General features: G+C 40.2%; 1 protein-coding gene across 1 annotated transcript in view; it reads left to right on the top strand.

Annotated features, from left to right (window-relative positions):
- The window catches only part of MYO1D (myosin ID), a gene marked incomplete at its 3' end in the record, with an annotated part of 342,027 nt that overhangs the window by 86,886 nt on the left and 237,918 nt on the right, over positions 1-17,223 (top strand). The window contains exons 2-5 of the mRNA XM_079726329.1: positions 9,845-10,053; positions 12,250-12,343; positions 14,726-14,891; positions 17,122-17,175. Of these exons, the coding sequence (XP_079582455.1) occupies positions 9,845-10,053; positions 12,250-12,343; positions 14,726-14,891; positions 17,122-17,175 (523 nt within the window). The remainder of the gene's footprint in view (positions 1-9,844; positions 10,054-12,249; positions 12,344-14,725; positions 14,892-17,121; positions 17,176-17,223) is intronic.

Raw genomic sequence — 17,223 nt, 5'->3', positions numbered from 1 at the left:
GTCTGACCAAATGTCTGGGCACCCCGTGGCCCAGTCAACTTGACCTATCAGATTAACCACCACAGGCACATGCGTTCGTTTGTTTCAATATTGGTGATACTAATTTTAATCAGTTGGTTTAAGTGGTTATAAGGTTTCTCCACTAAAAATTATTATCTTTCCCTTTTGTAATTAATAAGTGATTTGTGGGGAGATCCTTTGAGTCTGTGTAAATATCCTCTTCCTAGTCACACTTTCAACCCCTTGTTTAGCATACGTGGATCATTTTCTAACTCACATCATTCCTTCTCTATTTCCTACGTGGCATTCCACTCTAAAGAAGGGCTTTTCCTTCTCTTATTTATTTCTTTTTTACATTGGTGTGGACTCAGAGATTCTCATTTTATCCAAAGGATTATAATGTTCCTAACATTACTTATTTTAATGCTCATGTGGTCCTAGATGTGGCCAGGAGCCCATTCAAGCTGGCTGCTCTGGCCTTTTGACATGTCCCCATTGTTCCTTGAGTACTTCCCTACTTTCTGGCTCAACATGCTATTCCAGTTTCATCTTCTATTTTCCCTGTCCAAGCTCTGGAGTCAGCTTTTCCTCCAAGGAGCCCTGGGTCCTTTTAGTTAAGAAGGACGGTATTTATAAGCCAACATCTGGGTGCCATTGCTTCTAAGCTCTCTCAGCAGACGGAGCTAGGAAAAGTGTGTGTACATACGTCATCCCCCCTTTTATCTCCCATAATCCATAAATTTATACTGAAATCTCCAATTCTAAGTCAACCCCATATATTTTGTAACTTCCTTCTCTAACAGTGAAAAAAAAAAAACCTGTCTTAGTTGGAGTAGGTACCGTTCAATCATATTTTCCTGGAATAAAAATTGCTATTTATATCTAGATTATGTGAAGTTTCCCACATGAAGGGAAAGATTATTTTATGTTGGGTCATGGGGATATGGCCCATTTTTAACTAGATGACATCTTGCTATATTTAATACTCCCCCCACCTCAGTTTTTGAAAGTCACAAGGAAATAAGAGAAGTGAAACAAAGTATATAAATAGGAAAAAATGGTAACGGATGGCAGGTGATTTAAAGTTTTGCACACCTCATAGCCTGGATTTTCTCTGTAAGTAGAAAGTAAAACCATTTTCTGAGAGAGTAGAGGTGGGCTAAAGGAATTCATTCATTCATTCCTTTATTTTTTCATTCATCAAATATTTTACCACCCCCTATAAGTTCCAGGAGCATGTTGCATGCTGAAGATAAAACAATGATCAAGATAGATATGATCCGTACTCCCCTGGAGACAGACAATAAACAAGAAACTGCTTGTGGTAAATACTATAAAGGAAACAAGTAAGTGTGAGATGATGGGGGTGGGGTGCAGTTTCGACGGGAAAGAATTTGTTTTATTCTCAGCCAGAGCACACAGTGACCAGGAGTAGTTGGCATGCGATGAGCCAGTATCTCAATATCAGATTGGCCTGACATTGAGGTTTTCCGCGGAAGAGATTTAAGGATAGGAGTGAGTAGTTAGATTTATATTTTCAGGTCATGCCTCGTGCTGTGTGGAGATTGAAAGGGGTCAGACCAATTAAGACGATACCTGTGATGGGGAAGATACCTGTGACTGCATATTCTTGCTAACATTGTGCACTATAAAACTCTTGATCTGGGCTTTCCTGGTGGCGCAGTGGTTGAGAGTCGGCCTGCCAGTGTGGGGGACACGGGTTCGAGCCCTGGTCCGGGAAGATCCCGCATGCCGCGGAGCAACTAGGCCCGTGAGCCACAACTACTGAGCCTGCGCATCTGAAGCCTGTGCTCCGCAACAAGAGAGGCCGCGATAGTGAGAGGGCCGCGATAGTGAGAGGCCCGCGCACCGCGATGAAGAGTGGCCCCCACCTGCCGCAACTAGAGAAAGCCCTCGCACAGAAACGAAGACCCAACACAGCCAAAAATAAATAAATTAAAAAAAACAAAAAACACTCTTGATCTATAGGTGAGAAATTGTATCATATTGTTGGTTGGATTTGCATTTCCTTAAATGTAAGTGAAATTGAGACACATTTTCATGGAATTTATTTTGGTATAACTAGTTGCATCAGGTTCCTAGAGTTGCTGCAACAAATTACAACAAACTGGGTGGCTTAAAGCAATGGGCATTTATTGTCTCACAGTTCTGAAGGCTAGAGGTCCAAAATGAAGGTGTCAGCCGGCCATGCTTTCCTCTGAAACCTGTAGAGGAGAAATCCTTCCTTGCCTCCTTCTAGCTTCCAGTGGTGACCATCAGACTGTGGCATTCCTTGGCTGGTAGCTGCATCTGCCTCTGTCATCACAGGGCATCCTCCCTCGGTATCTGTCTGTCTTCACAGGCATTTTCCTCTTCTTGGAAGGATACCAGTCATGCTGGATTAGGGCCTGTCTGATTACCTCATCTTGTTCACATCTGAAAAACCCTATTTCCAAATAAGGTCAGCCTCCCAGGTACCAGGGATTAGGGCTTCAACATACCTTTTTGGGGGGACACAGTTCAAGCCACCACACTAATAATCTGCATTTTGTTTTTCCAGGTGGCTAGCTCCTTTTCTAACACTATTTATTATTGGCATTATTGCTGTTTTGAAATGTCACCACTGCCATATACTAAAGTCTTCAGGAATACCAATTATGTCGCCTCGTTATCTCCCACTTCTAGAATTCCTTCTTTCTATTTGAATTTTGTTTTTCCATTTCATTTTGCTTACATTTCTCTACCCCTTCTCCTTGGCCCTGGCTATTTTCAGCAGTGCCCATTCCCCTTTTCTTTGTCTTTTAATATGACCTTCATTTCTTTGGGGTTTTTTCCTTGAGCTCTTTCAGTTTATCTCCTTTTAAAAAAATGGTTTTAAATATGCTTTTGCCCTTTTTAAACAATGTTTTCTTTGATCTCTTGGTTTATAGGGGTATATTTTCTTTACATTCTTGGCTTTCATGAAGAAATATTTTTTCATAATTTTTCTCCTTTATGGCACACTTTTTTTTTCGTGGGTATTCTTGATCTGCTTTTTGTCCGTCCAATTCTTTGCCTACTTTTTTCCTTTAACATCTTATCATGGGCGCCATTCTGTTTCACTTTTGATTACTGCCATCTTTGAATAGGTGTGTTTCATTCTGGGTTGGTTAGTTGCTGAAAGATAGGGTGTAGAAGGACCAGTAGATCGCTGAGTTTGGGATCTGTTATTTCTAGACTCCTTCTCACCAACACTCTGCCCTGAAATATTTGGCAAGAAGTTTGCTTGACTAGCAAGCAGGTCCCATATGTACACCGTGAGACTCCTGGGAGGTGAGTTAGCATTACCTCTTTTCATTTATGAAGATCACCTGCCATAGAGCAGTTGTATCTACTTTTTCATTTTCTCCTCTCCATTCTGACAGTCTGCTTTTTTCTGCAAAAACGTATTGAATAATTTCTACTCATTTCTTCACGTAGCTCCACCTTGCAGCTATTCAGAAGTGTCAAACGGGACCCATTTTGTTCCGCAGCTACCTGCATCCTGAGACCCTGCCATTCTTGTCAAAAGACAGTTGCCTTGGCCAATTAGGGACTGCAGCCACTCCTGGAGGACTTGCCTGGGCTTTGCAGGGGCACACGCTCACTCTTAGCAGCCTTCTTCCATGAGGGCTCGTTTCCAACACTTCACACCCTTTCTTCACAGATGGTGTTTCCGAGTTGTAGCTAGTTTTCTGTTTCCTCATAGGTAAAGTTTTCTTTTCTGGTTTTATTTTGTCTTGTTGATTATCAGAGGGTAGAGTAGGACTAAGATATCATTACTCCAGCCTCCTTAAATGAGCATCCCTTAGGTGGTATATGAAGTTGATAGTGGACCCAACCCTAGAGAACTTGAGTGTTTAGAGATCTTTAGGGAAGAGCAGCCAGCAGAGGAGACCGAGGAGGAAAACCCAGAGAATGTGGCCGCACAGAAGCCAAGAAAGAATGTGGGGAGGAAATAGGAGTCAGTGTCAGATGCTGCTGGGACACCAGTAAGATGAGGACAGTCAGCCAGTGGATTTAGCAGTTTCATTGGGAACTTACTTTGGGAAGTTTGGTCAAGGTTTACTGAAGTGCTGGACAGGAACCCAGATTGGAGTTGGCTGAGGAGATAATGGAAGACAAAAAAAAAAAAAAGAAAAGAAAAAGACAAATGGCATGTGTAGGTGAACATTCCTGAGAAATGTGAACATTCAAAGCAATTTAAGGTTGCCTTCGCCTTGAAAAGGGAAAGAAAACAGGCCAAATCATTGTGGTTAAGCGTCACCTATTTGAAACTTATGTTCTCATGAAATAAATAGTATTTATTCATGAATAAAAATATTATTAAGTACATAGTAGACTGTTCACAGAGAATTTTCCTCCCGGTGATAGAGTCTATATAGTTTAAGAAGTCGGTCAAGGGTAACACTGAATTCTGTTAGTGGGTGAACTCAGAATCCTCCGGAGTACATTTTGGAATCTCATCATCCAAAATAAATTCCTTTTTCTCTTCCACCCGACTGAAAAGTTAAATACAGTTTTGTCTCCCGTGTTCAGCAAGTGTTCAAATTCTGCCCACTCTCCCTTTGAAACAACTCAGATTTCTCTTTCTCTCATTTCTACTGTTGTTCCTTTCATTGAGGCCCAGCCTTATTGATCTCTTTAGCTAGAAAAGTCTTCACTTTTTTTCTTGTTTCTAGTCACATCAGATTTAGACTTCCTCAGTCTGGTTTTCAAAGCCTATCGTGTCAGAAAATAACCTAAGTGTCCATCAGGGGATGAATGGATAAAGAAGATGTGGTACATATGTACAGTGGAATACTATTCAGCCATTTAAAAAAAGAAAGAAATCTTGCCATTTTTGAAATGAGGGCATTATGCTGAGTGAAATAAGTCAGAGAGAAAAACAAATACTGTACTATCTCACTTATATGTGGAATCTTAACAAAACAAAACAAAACCCCAAGCTCATAGATATAGAGAATAGATTAGTGATCGCCAGAGGTGGGAGTTGGGGCGGGGGGTGGGGATGGGAAATGGGTGAAGGGAGTCAAAAGGTACAAACTTCCAGTTATAAATAAGTCATGGGGGTATAATGTACAGCATGGTGACTAGAGTTAATAACACCGTGTTGCCTATTTGAAAGTTGCTAAGAGAGTAGACCTTAAAAATTCTCATCATAAGAAAATATGTGTAACTTTATACAGTGACATGTTAACTAGACTTATTGTGGTGACCATTTCACAGTATATACAAATACTGAACCGTTACGCTGTACGCCTGAAACAAATATAATGTTGCATGTCGATTATACCTCAATTTTTAAAAAAAATCCTGTCATATCAAATCTGACTCCCTCCTACTTTTCCAACTGTTCCCTGACATTCCCTAGTACAAGTTTTCTGCTCTGGTTAGGCCAGCCTCCTTCCCATATTTCTAATCTTGCCACATGGTATGGTTTCTGCCTTCATGCTTAAGTTCATGTTCGCAATTAGCACTTCATTATCTTTAGGATTGTTTTGTGTGTGTTGCCGCACCCCCAGTGTCATACTTCTCTGTGGGGTTGTACACATAGTCTGGCCATGTCTGATCTGAGGGAGCTGCATACACCTTGACTTACAGGTAATCTTTTATAGAAGCACATGTGCAAATTAACGAGGCTATGTTTTTTAAAAAATAAATGTTTCAGGGACTTCCCTGGTGGTGCAGTGGTTAAGACTCCGCACTCCCAACGCAGGGGGCCCTGGTTCGATCCCTGCTCAGGGGACTAGATCCCACACGCCTGCCGCAGCTAAGAATTCACCTGCCACAGTTAAGGACCCCACCTGCCGCAGCTAAGACCGGAAGCAACCAAATAGATAAATAAATAATTTAAAAAAATAATAATAGATGTTTCAGAATTGACGTACAAAAGACTGTTGTTCTCCAGAGGCATAACCTTGGTATTTTCTCCATTGCTACTCACTAATTCAAAAACTTTTTAGAACCTCTCTGTTTCATTCAGAAGCCAGTGAAAATATCCAGCACATTCAATCCATATTTTTAATAAACTCCTTAAAGAAATTGTTTTAAAAATCAGTTGCTGTTAAGCTATTTTCACTATGTGGGGAGGCTTCAAAGGGAAAAAAAAAAATATCTGAACAGAGCGAAGACTATAGTAGCCCTAGTGTTGGGGATGGGTACCAAGAATGGCTTCCTCGGGCCTCCCTGGTGGCGCAGTGGTTGAGAGTCCGCCTGCCGATGCAGGGGATACGGGTTCGTGCCCCGGTCTGGGAGGATCCCATATGCCGCGGAGCGGCTGGGCCCGTGAGCCATGGCTGCTGAGCCTGCGCATCCGGAGCCTGTGCTCCGCAACGGGAGAGGCCACAACAGTGAGAGGCCCGCATACCACAAAAAAAAAAAAAAAAAAAAAAAAAAAAAGAATGGCTTCCTCGAGGAGCTGAGTTTCAGGCTTTTGAAGAAGGAGTGGGAATCTGCCAAGCAGAGGGGGAAAGAAGAGGCAGGTGGAGAAGGGCATTCTAGGCAGAATGGACCCCATGGGCAAACCATGCAGGCGTGGTGGCCTCGGGAATTGTAACTAGCTCATTAATGTGAGAGCAAGAGTGACATGGGCTGGAGGGGTGGGAGTGGGGTTGATGTGTGGAAGTGTGTGGGGAGTTAGGAGGGTCCAGTGGAGAGAAATGTGGAGGCCAGAACACAAAAGACGTGTGCGCCCTACTGTAGTTTGTATAATACCCTTCAGGGTTCTATATCACAAGGAGTTTGTTGTGATCTTCTGTGCCACCATGGTACCTGCTTTTAGTATCTTACCTATCACACTAGGTCATTATTATTGACTTATAATACTTCCCTGCTCCTTATTCCTTTTTTAATCCCCAGGGTCACACCCAGTGCCTGGCACAAAGTAGATATTGAATAATAATGATAAAATGTATGAAACCTGAAATATTTCAACTATGCAGAATGAATGATAAAAGGTTTGCACACAGAGGTCCTAGAAATGCCTTCCTTGGTCTCTTGTAAGAAGTGGTATCACGCATTTGTCATCTAGGATAATTACTGCCATTCCTCCTAGAGGCAAACCAAAGAGGTGAGGATTACCTAAGTGCTTGCTTACTTCATACCCCGAGGCTCTCCAAAGCAGACGGGAATCTTGGGTTGGTGTTAAGGTGTATGCTGACACCATCTAGTGGTAATTTTGAGACCTAACCAAATTGAAAGTTTCATCTTTAACAGCCAAACTTTTGCTGAAACATTGTGTTTAATATCGTATTTTGTTAAGCCTTTGCCGCTGTCTTCAAGTTCATAGCTACTCAGTGGATGGTTTTATCTGTTGTGTTTTACAAAGATGCTCAGAAGTTTTGATAAACAGAACATTCTATTTGAAATAAAATGGAATTTCAGAGAAAGTACATGATTGGACGGACCTGGAGTCTTAGAACAACATTCTAATCTCATATGTTATTTGCTGTCTCTTAGTCACAGAGTTCCAGACTCATGAGGCAATTTTTTTTTCCTAACATCCTTCTTCTTCTCTTTATTTTTCTGTTTGGACAGTGTTTTTTTAAACTAAAGAATTTTGTCCTTTCAGTTCTTATCTTTGAAGATAGCTGTCGAGCATGTCCTTCACATTTTCAGGTTAAGCCAGAAAGGCTTAGCTTCTTATTATTTTTGTGGGTCTTTGAACATGAGTTATGTAGACATTTTGCTTATGACTCATGTTGATTGACAGCTGAGGCAGGGAATCGAATTAGGATCACTGCATTAATTCCTCGTGTGTAGGGATTGCTGTGATTTTCGTAGCAATGTTAATAAAATAAAAGCATTCATTAAAAGCCTCCTTCATGTAGAACATAATTGGATGCATAAGATTCATCGCTTTTTTTTTTTTAAGTATTTCTTGCCAGAGGGAGGGAAGGGTATAATTATCTCCCTTTTACAGGTGAAGGAGGTGAAACTCATGGAGGTTAAGCAGCTTTCATAGGCTCGCTGCTCTTAAGTTTGCAGTGTGAGCCTTTGGACTCAGGTGTCAGGGATTCCAGGGTTGGTGCATTTAGCTACCATGTAAACTTTCTGTCCAACAATGGGGAGGATGCAAAGGAAAACCACAGGAGAAAAATGCACAGAAAACCTTAAAGTGGTCAATAACTCTTATTTAAACATACACTAACTACTTGATAAACATCTTGGTCTTAATTTATTGTTGACATTATCAGCATGTTTGTTTCCACTACTAATTATAGCGGATAGCCTTCATTCCAGTGTAAAGGGAGTTTAAGGGTCTTGCCCTTTGGTCTCAAATGCTTTAGTTATTTCTCTGCTGCAGTGACCCTACAACAGGAGTGCTCAGAGACCCGGCCGCTGTCCATGGACCAGCATTCTCCCATCCTGGTGCTCTCTTCTCCCAGCTCTTGGAAACGAGCTCTCCCTGCCTGTGCCTCTCGGCAGGTGGAGAATGTAGTGGCAGCCACTTGTGTAGAAACGTCCATTTGGGTGTTGGCCTCGCTCTGGTTCATATGTTTATATGTGTGAGTTAATGTGTCAATGGTAAATATATATGGGTTTTCTAAATTTTATATTGAATTTTTTCTTTGCAAATATAGACACGTGATTTTGCACAATTGGAGTCATATCATGTATGCTGGGGTTTTTTTTTTTTTACTCTTTTTTTTCCTCAGTTCCTCTGGCTTTCTTCCAACTGCCCACATGGCCTTCCTCCTCATCACCCTACTGTATGTATTTAAAAATACGTAAGACAGGGCTTCCCTGGTGGTGCAGTGGTTGAGAGTCCGCCTGCCGATGCAAGGGACACGGGTTCGTGCCCCGGTCCGGGAAGATCCCACATGCCGCCGAGCGGCTGGGCCCGTGAGCCATGGCCGCTGAGCCTGCGCGTCCGGAGCCTGTGCTCTGCAACGGGAGAGGCCACAACAGTGAGAGGCCCGCGTACCGCACCAAAAAAAAAAAAAAAAAAAAAAGTAAGACATAATATGCAGCCTTTCATATTTTTCCATGCTCATGTAATCATTTACAAAATATATTTATGTACAATTTATATACATATCATATACATATACAGGGTGGATTTTTGCTTCTTTTATGTGTGAGTGGTGGGATCATGTTATACTTTTTAAAATACACGTACCTTTCAACCAGCTATCTCATTCCTGGGAATCCGTTCCACAGAAATAAAGACACTGATTTGTAAGATTATGTGCCAAGAGTACTTTCTACAATTTGTTCATAATAGCAGGAAGGATGGGGGGATGATTGAATTAATAAGGGTATATCTGCACTGTGGAATTTTAGGCAGTCATTTTTTTAAAAAGCAAATTCGATTTATGCCAGAAATGTCTCCTCTACCATTCTCTCTGGTATGGATTTTGCTGTTTTTATTCCTTTACTGACATTTTAGTGGGATTTCAAGAGGGAGAAGAAATAAACGTATTTGGACAATTTTCTTTACCACTGAAAATCTGACTAAATGGATTTCAAGACCTGCTCCGGCTTCTGTTATCTTTTCCTCCTGGAGCTCTAAGGTTGTCTTCAACTCTTTTTATTTCTTACCCTTCTGTATTTTGGAAATTAGGAAATCCCCAGCCTGCAAAATATTAAATTCTTTCTTCTCTCTTGGCTTATAACCCCTACTGATCTTTTCTACCAGCAGCATCCAAAGGAACCCAGCCTCAAGCATCATCTCTAAAAGTAAACTCAGAACCGTGAAATGTCAGTTCAGAAATAGTTCCTGGGATGTTTGGATTTTCTTGGAAATAAGAGACTCATAGGAAAGAAATAGCATCTCTGTATAACCACAGCTCCATCTTCCTTTTCTTTGGCTTCTGTGCAGATTTGAAAAAGGGCGTATCTACACATTCATTGGAGAAGTCGTTGTCTCTGTGAATCCCTACAAGTTGTTGAACATCTATGGGAGAGACACTATCGAGCAGTACAAAGGGCGTGAACTGTACGAGAGACCTCCGCATCTTTTTGCCATTGCCGATGCTGCTTACAAGGCTATGAAGAGGCGATCAAAGGACACTTGCATTGTGATATCAGGTATTTAAGGAGTTCCCTGTTCTTCCAAGGTCAATACGTATTTAACTTACTTGGTACTCAAGGGTCCGAACATTAGTTCTTTTTTGAAGTTAAAAGCTTAAGTAATTTTATAGGAGAAAAAAAAAATGTAATGCCAGATTATTTCTATCATTTCTGAGCATCTGCTAATCTTGGTTCATTTACACATTACATATTATGTTTGGATGAACTTCTGGTCAATTTTGTAGACTGAGGTGACATGGGAAATTCATCCTCCCATCTCAAACATGGAAAACTACTGCATAAAAATCTAACAAAAATTACTTTAAATAATCACAGAATGAAACCAGGAAAATGAAATCCTGAGGTACCAAAAAGGAAGAATGAACTCCAAGTCAGACTGGTGAACGGGAGCTAGTGACCAGGGACATACAGAGGCCTGGGGGCTGGAAGCAGGCTCTCAGAGCTGGGGGCCAGAGCTTTAAAGGCTGCAGAGAGGGAGACAGTTGACAGACCCTGGGTGCCCAAGCACTGGAGCCGAGCCCTCTCTGTAAAGCTGAGCTCTTCAAGGAATCTTGTGTAGTGAGTTGGGAACAAGAAAATATCTGCCCACTGACCCAGGATACCCTCTCCCCAACTGTGGGACTTTTTTTTCATGCTAATAATACCTCATATTCGCATGAGTGGCTTTATACTTTTATAAGGCTTTGGTGATCTTTATTCCATTTTGGTTATCAGTGCAGCTCTCTGTTTGGTAAGTAGGACAGTTGTGTTTCTACTTCACAGATGAGGATATTAAGGGTCAGAGAAGTGAGGCAACTTAGTGTTGGAGTTGAAGAATCATATCCTAAGGCTACATTTTATTAAAACAATTTTTTTTTTTTTTTTTTTTTTTTTGCGGTACGCAGGCCTCTCACTGTTGCGGCCTCTCCCGTTGCGGAGCACAGGCTCCGGACGCGCAGGCTCAGCCGCCATGGCTCACGGGCCCAGCCGCTCCGCGGCATGTGGGATCCTCCCGGACCGGGGCACGAACCCGTGTCCCCCGCATTGGCAGGTGGACTCTCAACCACTATGCCACCAGGGAAGCCCTAAAACAAATTTTGAAGGCAGTATTATTGCCTGATTGTAAAAGGTGGCGGGGTGGAGCGGGAGGCAATTTTATAAGTGTATAAAGTGAAAGCACAAAGTCCCTTTCCCTTGACTACCTTGTTCCCCCCAAAATCCTAGCAGTAACGCCTGTGAACAATAAAGCATTTATCCTTTTAAACATTTTCTCGGTGTGTGCAAATACGTATAGTCACACATGCATATGTAATTATAAATATAGAATTATAGAATTACGTTATAACTGCTATTACCTAACTTGTTTTTCCATTTAACAATGTCTAGTGGACATCTTTTCATTAGAGTACCTATAGAAGTAGTGCATTCTCTAACAGTTGTGTAGTATGCCATTGAATAGTTGAATCATAATTTATTTACCCAGTCCTCTACTGATGGGCATATTATTTTCAGATTTTAGCTATAACACATAGTGTAGTCTGCAAACCTTTGAAGAGTATCATTGGATTATATTAGTATTTTTAGTATTTCTAGAGTATAAAATTCTACAAGTGGAGTTTTGGGTCACAAGGGATAAACATTTAAAAATCTGGGTTGATAATTATAAACTTCTCCCTCTTCCCCTCCTTATGTGAGTTGTCATGCTTTTTCTGTGACACCGTATGTCTGGAGCGTGCTGCCTTTGTTTTGTTTTTTCACTAAAATTGCTCTAATTTTCTGAAAAAATTATTTCATCCCCATTAAGATTTTTTAAAACCCTGCCATAGAAAACAAAGTTATATGAATTTTGCCGTGGCCACTGTTTGTCACTTCCTTGTTTCTTTTCCACTGGACTTCAGAGTCACTAAGTACTAAGACTTTAAGGAATTAGTTTACCACATTTTATCCCTCGATATTTTTACTAAGTAAATCTTGATCTGTAATCTGTTATTTTGCTTCTACAGTAGTTTTAATTTTTTCAACATGTTCAGATCTGTTAGAACCAATCCCATATCGACAGGATGAAATAACTCAAAAAAACCCCCCAAAAAACCAAACAGTGAAACATAAGGGATTTCAAATGAATAACTAATGTCAAAACTTGAAATTATTCTATTAAAAATTATTCCTCTTGGTTTAAGTTGTAATCTTAAGCCTTGCACAATTCTTCCCCAGGGGAAAGTGGAGCTGGTAAAACGGAAGCCAGTAAGTACATCATGCAGTACATTGCGGCCATCACCAACCCCAGTCAGAGAGCGGAGATTGAAAGGTAAGGGCAGTCTAACAATGGGAGGAAGTTCTCACTGGAGCTTCATTTTCTATACAGACTTGACTAGGTTAGGCCTAAGCTCTGATATGCATGGAGTGTTTATTAATGGTTAAATTACTTTGATTCCCTTCCTGCATACTGTCCCTGTACTTTTATTTATATCCCTCGATTTCTGTATTTGTTTTTAATAGAAAGATACTGCTAAGGTGATTCTAGTCTATCACCGCTGCCTTCAGTGTTATGTGTGCTCAGCAAAGATGTTATACTTTACTGGTAGTTGTATTGTTCAAGCTCTCACAGGTTTCTTGCTCTTTCTACTATACCAGCATCTTTTGTAAACTGTGTTCTACACTCCCTAGAGTGAAAGGGGGACTCTGGGAGACAGATCCATGCTGGTCCATCATTGCTAGAAGCAGAACCTTGGTATTAGAAGCTCTGAATAGGGTTCATTTCCTGAACGGGTTTCAGGCCACATCATGCTCTGCTCACAGCAAGATGAGTGATAAAGCGGGTACGCACTGTCTGGGGCCCAGGGTTCAACAGAGTGTCTGGTACGTGGTATTTACGTAGTAAATATGTAAGGAATGAAGGGATGGGTTTTTTTAAAAAATAAGAAAGTAGGAAGTGTGGCTATAAAGCAACATGGCTTGACTTTCTTATGTGGTGTGGACTTTTTGAAGAGGAAAAAATAAGAGCTTTCCAAAGTTGCTACTTTGAGGCTCAGTATTTATTTACAGAAGAGTCACATTCCGTATATACATCTCAATCTTCAGTTTTATGAATAGAGAGAAAGGAAGCTGGGTTGGCCTGAAAGCAGAGAATTTGGACTAGACTACCCTGCATGGGTAGAATTGGGCTAGATTGCCAGGTCAAAAGAGGTATTTTTCTTAATAGTGATACATCCCCAATTCTGATTCTGACTTTGCAACCTAATAGGACAAGAACAAGGATATGAGTAAGTTTTTAAAATTTCCTTTGGAGCTGAGGAGAGTAACTGGCTGAGAACTAAATTAATTTTATTTCTAAACCCAGTTGGTACAGTGGAGTAAGGCATATTTACATTTACTAGTTTTTTTATTTATTATTATTATTTTTTTTTGGCTGTGTTGGGTCTGTTGCTGCGCTCAGGCTTTCTCTAGTTGCTGCGAGCGGGGGCTACTCTTCGTTGTGGTGTGCAGGCTTCTCATCGCAGTGGCTTCTCTTGTTGCAGAGCACGGGCTCTAGGCGCACGGGCTACAGTAGTTGTGGTGCATGGGCTTAGTTTCTCCGTGGCATGTGAGATCTTCCCGGACCCGGGCTCGAACCCGTGTCCCCTGCATTGGCAGGCAGATTCTTAACCATTGTGCCGCCAGGGAAGCCTCATTTACTAGTTTTTAAAGAGCATATCTTACCACTGTTTTATAGACACTTTCCTTTGTTTATCATAAGCAAGCAGTTTCCCTTGCCCCAATTATAATTAGACTTTCATTCATGAGGAGGTAAATTTGTAGGGTCACTTACAGTGGTAGTGGAAGGGCCAGGGGATCCGGTACATCAGGTTATTTCGGCGATATGCCCATATAAGAGGAATTTTGTCAGTGAAATAGAAACAAAGACATAAAGCCTAGAATGAAGTTAAAATATATCCACTGGGAGAGACTGCTCTATAAAGAGTTAGCATTCATCGAATAAAGAATGACTTAAATACCTGGTACCAAAGAGAGATTCCATACAGCTTCAAACGAAATGATGAGCAGTTTCTAAACTAATCAAGACCACATTTATGATGTATTAACCAAATGCAGTAAATTTCACTAGGCTTTATAAGCAAGAACTTTAAAAATGGAATCATTTTCTGTATCAGCCGTTCTTTTCAGAGCATCTCTTTTTAAGATTTTTCTTTATGTAAATAAAATATGTTCATTTAAAAGAAAAACTAAAATTTACAGAATGATGTAAAACATGAAAGTTCCCTGAAATTCCACCCTACCTACCCCATCAACCTAGGTAACCATAATGAAGTGTGCTGTCCCCTCCAGATTTGTAAGCATTTACTAACACATGTGTGTGTGCACACACACATGCCCCCACACACGTGCACCCACACACACACACACACACACAAATCCTGCAATACATATTATTTTGCAACTTCATCTCTCATTCATTAATATATTCTGCACATCTTTCTATGTCACTACGTATTGTACTGGGAAACAAAAATTTATTTTTATCCATCCCTATTGGTGGACATTTAGGTTGTTTGTAATATATATATTTTTTGATGTTACATACAGTCAGCATCTTTGTACACAAATTTGTGTGTCTTTTAATGAAATTTAGTTTCTTTAAAGTCCCAGCCTTTAAAACTTTTACAGTGACTTTCATTTATCTGTGTTAAAGAGTGAAGAATATGTTGCTTAAGTCCAACTGTGTCTTGGAAGCTTTCGGAAATGCCAAAACCAACCGCAATGACAACTCAAGCAGGTTTGGAAAATACATGGATATCAACTTTGATTTCAAGGGGGACCCTATTGGTGGACATATCAATAACTACTTACTGGAGAAGGTAAAAAGTGCTTAATTTCTGAGGGTAATGTTTGCAAATGCTGATATTTTTTGGAGGGAGCCTAGAATTGTTTTTTCAAATTGAGTTATAATTAACCTGCAATATTAGTTTCAGGTGTACCATGTAGCGATTCAGTATTTTTAGACACTCTAAAATGATCACCACAGTAAGACCAGTTACCATCGTCACCATACAAAGTTTACAGTGTTATTGACTATATTCCCTGTGTACATTACCTCCCCGAGACTCATTTATTTTGTAACTGGTAGTTTGTACTTCTTAATCCCCTTCACCTATTTCATCCATCCCCCCAGCCCCATCCCCTCTGGCAACCACCAGTTTGTTCTCTGTATCTATGAGTCTGTTAATGCTGAATGTTCTTTTAAAAAACCTGATTATATTAGTAGAATTTCTTTCATTGCCCCAAAGTAGCGTTTAATCCTGCTCTCTGTCCCTTCCTGCTTCTCAGTTAGCTTTCTATGGCAAAATAATCTCTTTTTGTGTTCTCTTATTAGCACTTACAATATCAAGCTGGGAAAAGTTATAGACTTTGTAGGTAAAGGTTTAGGTGGGGGCGGTGGTGAGGGGTGCCAACTTTTGGGTAAGGTTTAACAAAAACCTATCTAGGACTAATCACTTCTACTCCTTCTACACACCCTCCCATGTTTTTATTTTAATTGATTGATTTATTTTAATTTCCTTCTAGTTTCTCTTTGTTCACTGCTTTATAGTAACATAGATGTACTTTGTGATCTTACAGCCTAATTATGAAGCATCCTGCATTTGGTGTGTGAAAACTTAGAGTGTGTTTTTATCTGCCCGTGTGAATGATAGGCCCAATTTGTAGAAGATTCCAGTTAAAACCCTCCTCTGGGGACTGCCAGAGAGGCTGTGTCCTAACTAATCTTGAGTAGATTCGCCTGGTTATTACAGTTAAGATTGAACTTTACTAGGTTAAGTCTCCACCTTGAATTGTACTCAGATTTGAACTGACATGCCTTCTCCGTTAAGTGTCTTCCATCTCAATCACACCATAGCAATCTTTATGGCAGCAGAAAGCAGTATAAATCTTATTTTTGTTTGTTAAACTGAAGTCAGACTGTTAAGGAAACCTTGTTTTATCAGAGTCAGTTGAAAAATGACAGGAAGTGCCAGTCATTATCAGTCTTTTTTCCAGAATGTTTCATGGCTTCACGTAAAGTACGTGCTCAATCAAAAGAATCCCCTTGAATGAACATACATTTTGACTCCTCTCTTAAGAGCAATCTTTTCGAAGCCATCTAAAGCGGAGGTCTCTGTATATGGATTTTGTTCAGCTCACTTTATTACAGGATATAAGGCATTGCTCTTTGAAATGCCAGCAGGCCCTCAGGAAGGGAATGTTGAGAATATTCCTCCCTAAACATTCCTTCCTATTCTCCCCACTTGCAATCCCCCAACCCAAAAAAATTTCCTCTTTAGGCTCTAGGTTTAAAAAATCAAAATAGCTTCATTTTCAGAAAGTTTAAGGAACTCTTCTTTTAAAAGAGTAAAAAGAATTGTCAAAGAATTGCACAGAAAACCCCATAGAGATCTGGTTTTAGGTTGGTCCCATCCGTGCGGTCTTTAGGACATTTCAGTGCTCTGTTGATACAGGATTCCCTGGGAAAGTGGCTCTCATTTTCTTTTAGGAGTACATTCTCAGATGAATGATTTTTTAAAAATTTATTTTACTGAAGTATAGTTGATTTACAGTGTGTTAATTTCTGCCATACAGCACAGTGATTCAGTTATATATGTATATTCTTTTTCATATCCTTTTCCATTATGGCTTATCACAGGATATTGAATGTAGTTCCCTGTGCTATACAGTAGGCCCTTGTTGTTTATTCATTCTGTATTATATATTCTATAATAGTTTGCATCTGCTAATCCTAAACTCCCAATTCATCCCCTCTCTCCTTTGGAGATCACAAGTCTGTTCTCTATGTCTGTGAGTCTGTTTCTGTTTTGTAAGTAAGTTCATTTGTATTATTTTTTAGATTCCACATATAAGTGATATCATATGATATTTGTCTTTCTCTTTCTGACTTGCTCCACTTAGTATGGTAATCTCTAGGGCCATCCATGTTGCTCCAAATGGCATTATTTCATTCTTTTTTATGACTGAGTAGTATTGCATTGCATATATATCCCTCATCAGATTATTGATTTTAATGTGCTTTTTTTTTTTTTTTTTTTTTTTTTTTAGTCCAGAGTGATTGTGCAACAGCCAGGAGAAAGAAGCTTTCATTCTTTCTATCAGGTTAGTAATCTGTTATGCAGATAATCAACCATTTGCTCAGTTGTGCAG

The sequence above is a fragment of the Hyperoodon ampullatus genome (genome assembly GCF_949752795.1).
Source record: "Hyperoodon ampullatus genome assembly, chromosome: 19".
Classification (NCBI taxonomy): Eukaryota; Metazoa; Chordata; class Mammalia; order Artiodactyla; family Ziphiidae; genus Hyperoodon; species Hyperoodon ampullatus.
This window is presented reverse-complemented; position numbering and strand designations above follow the sequence as displayed.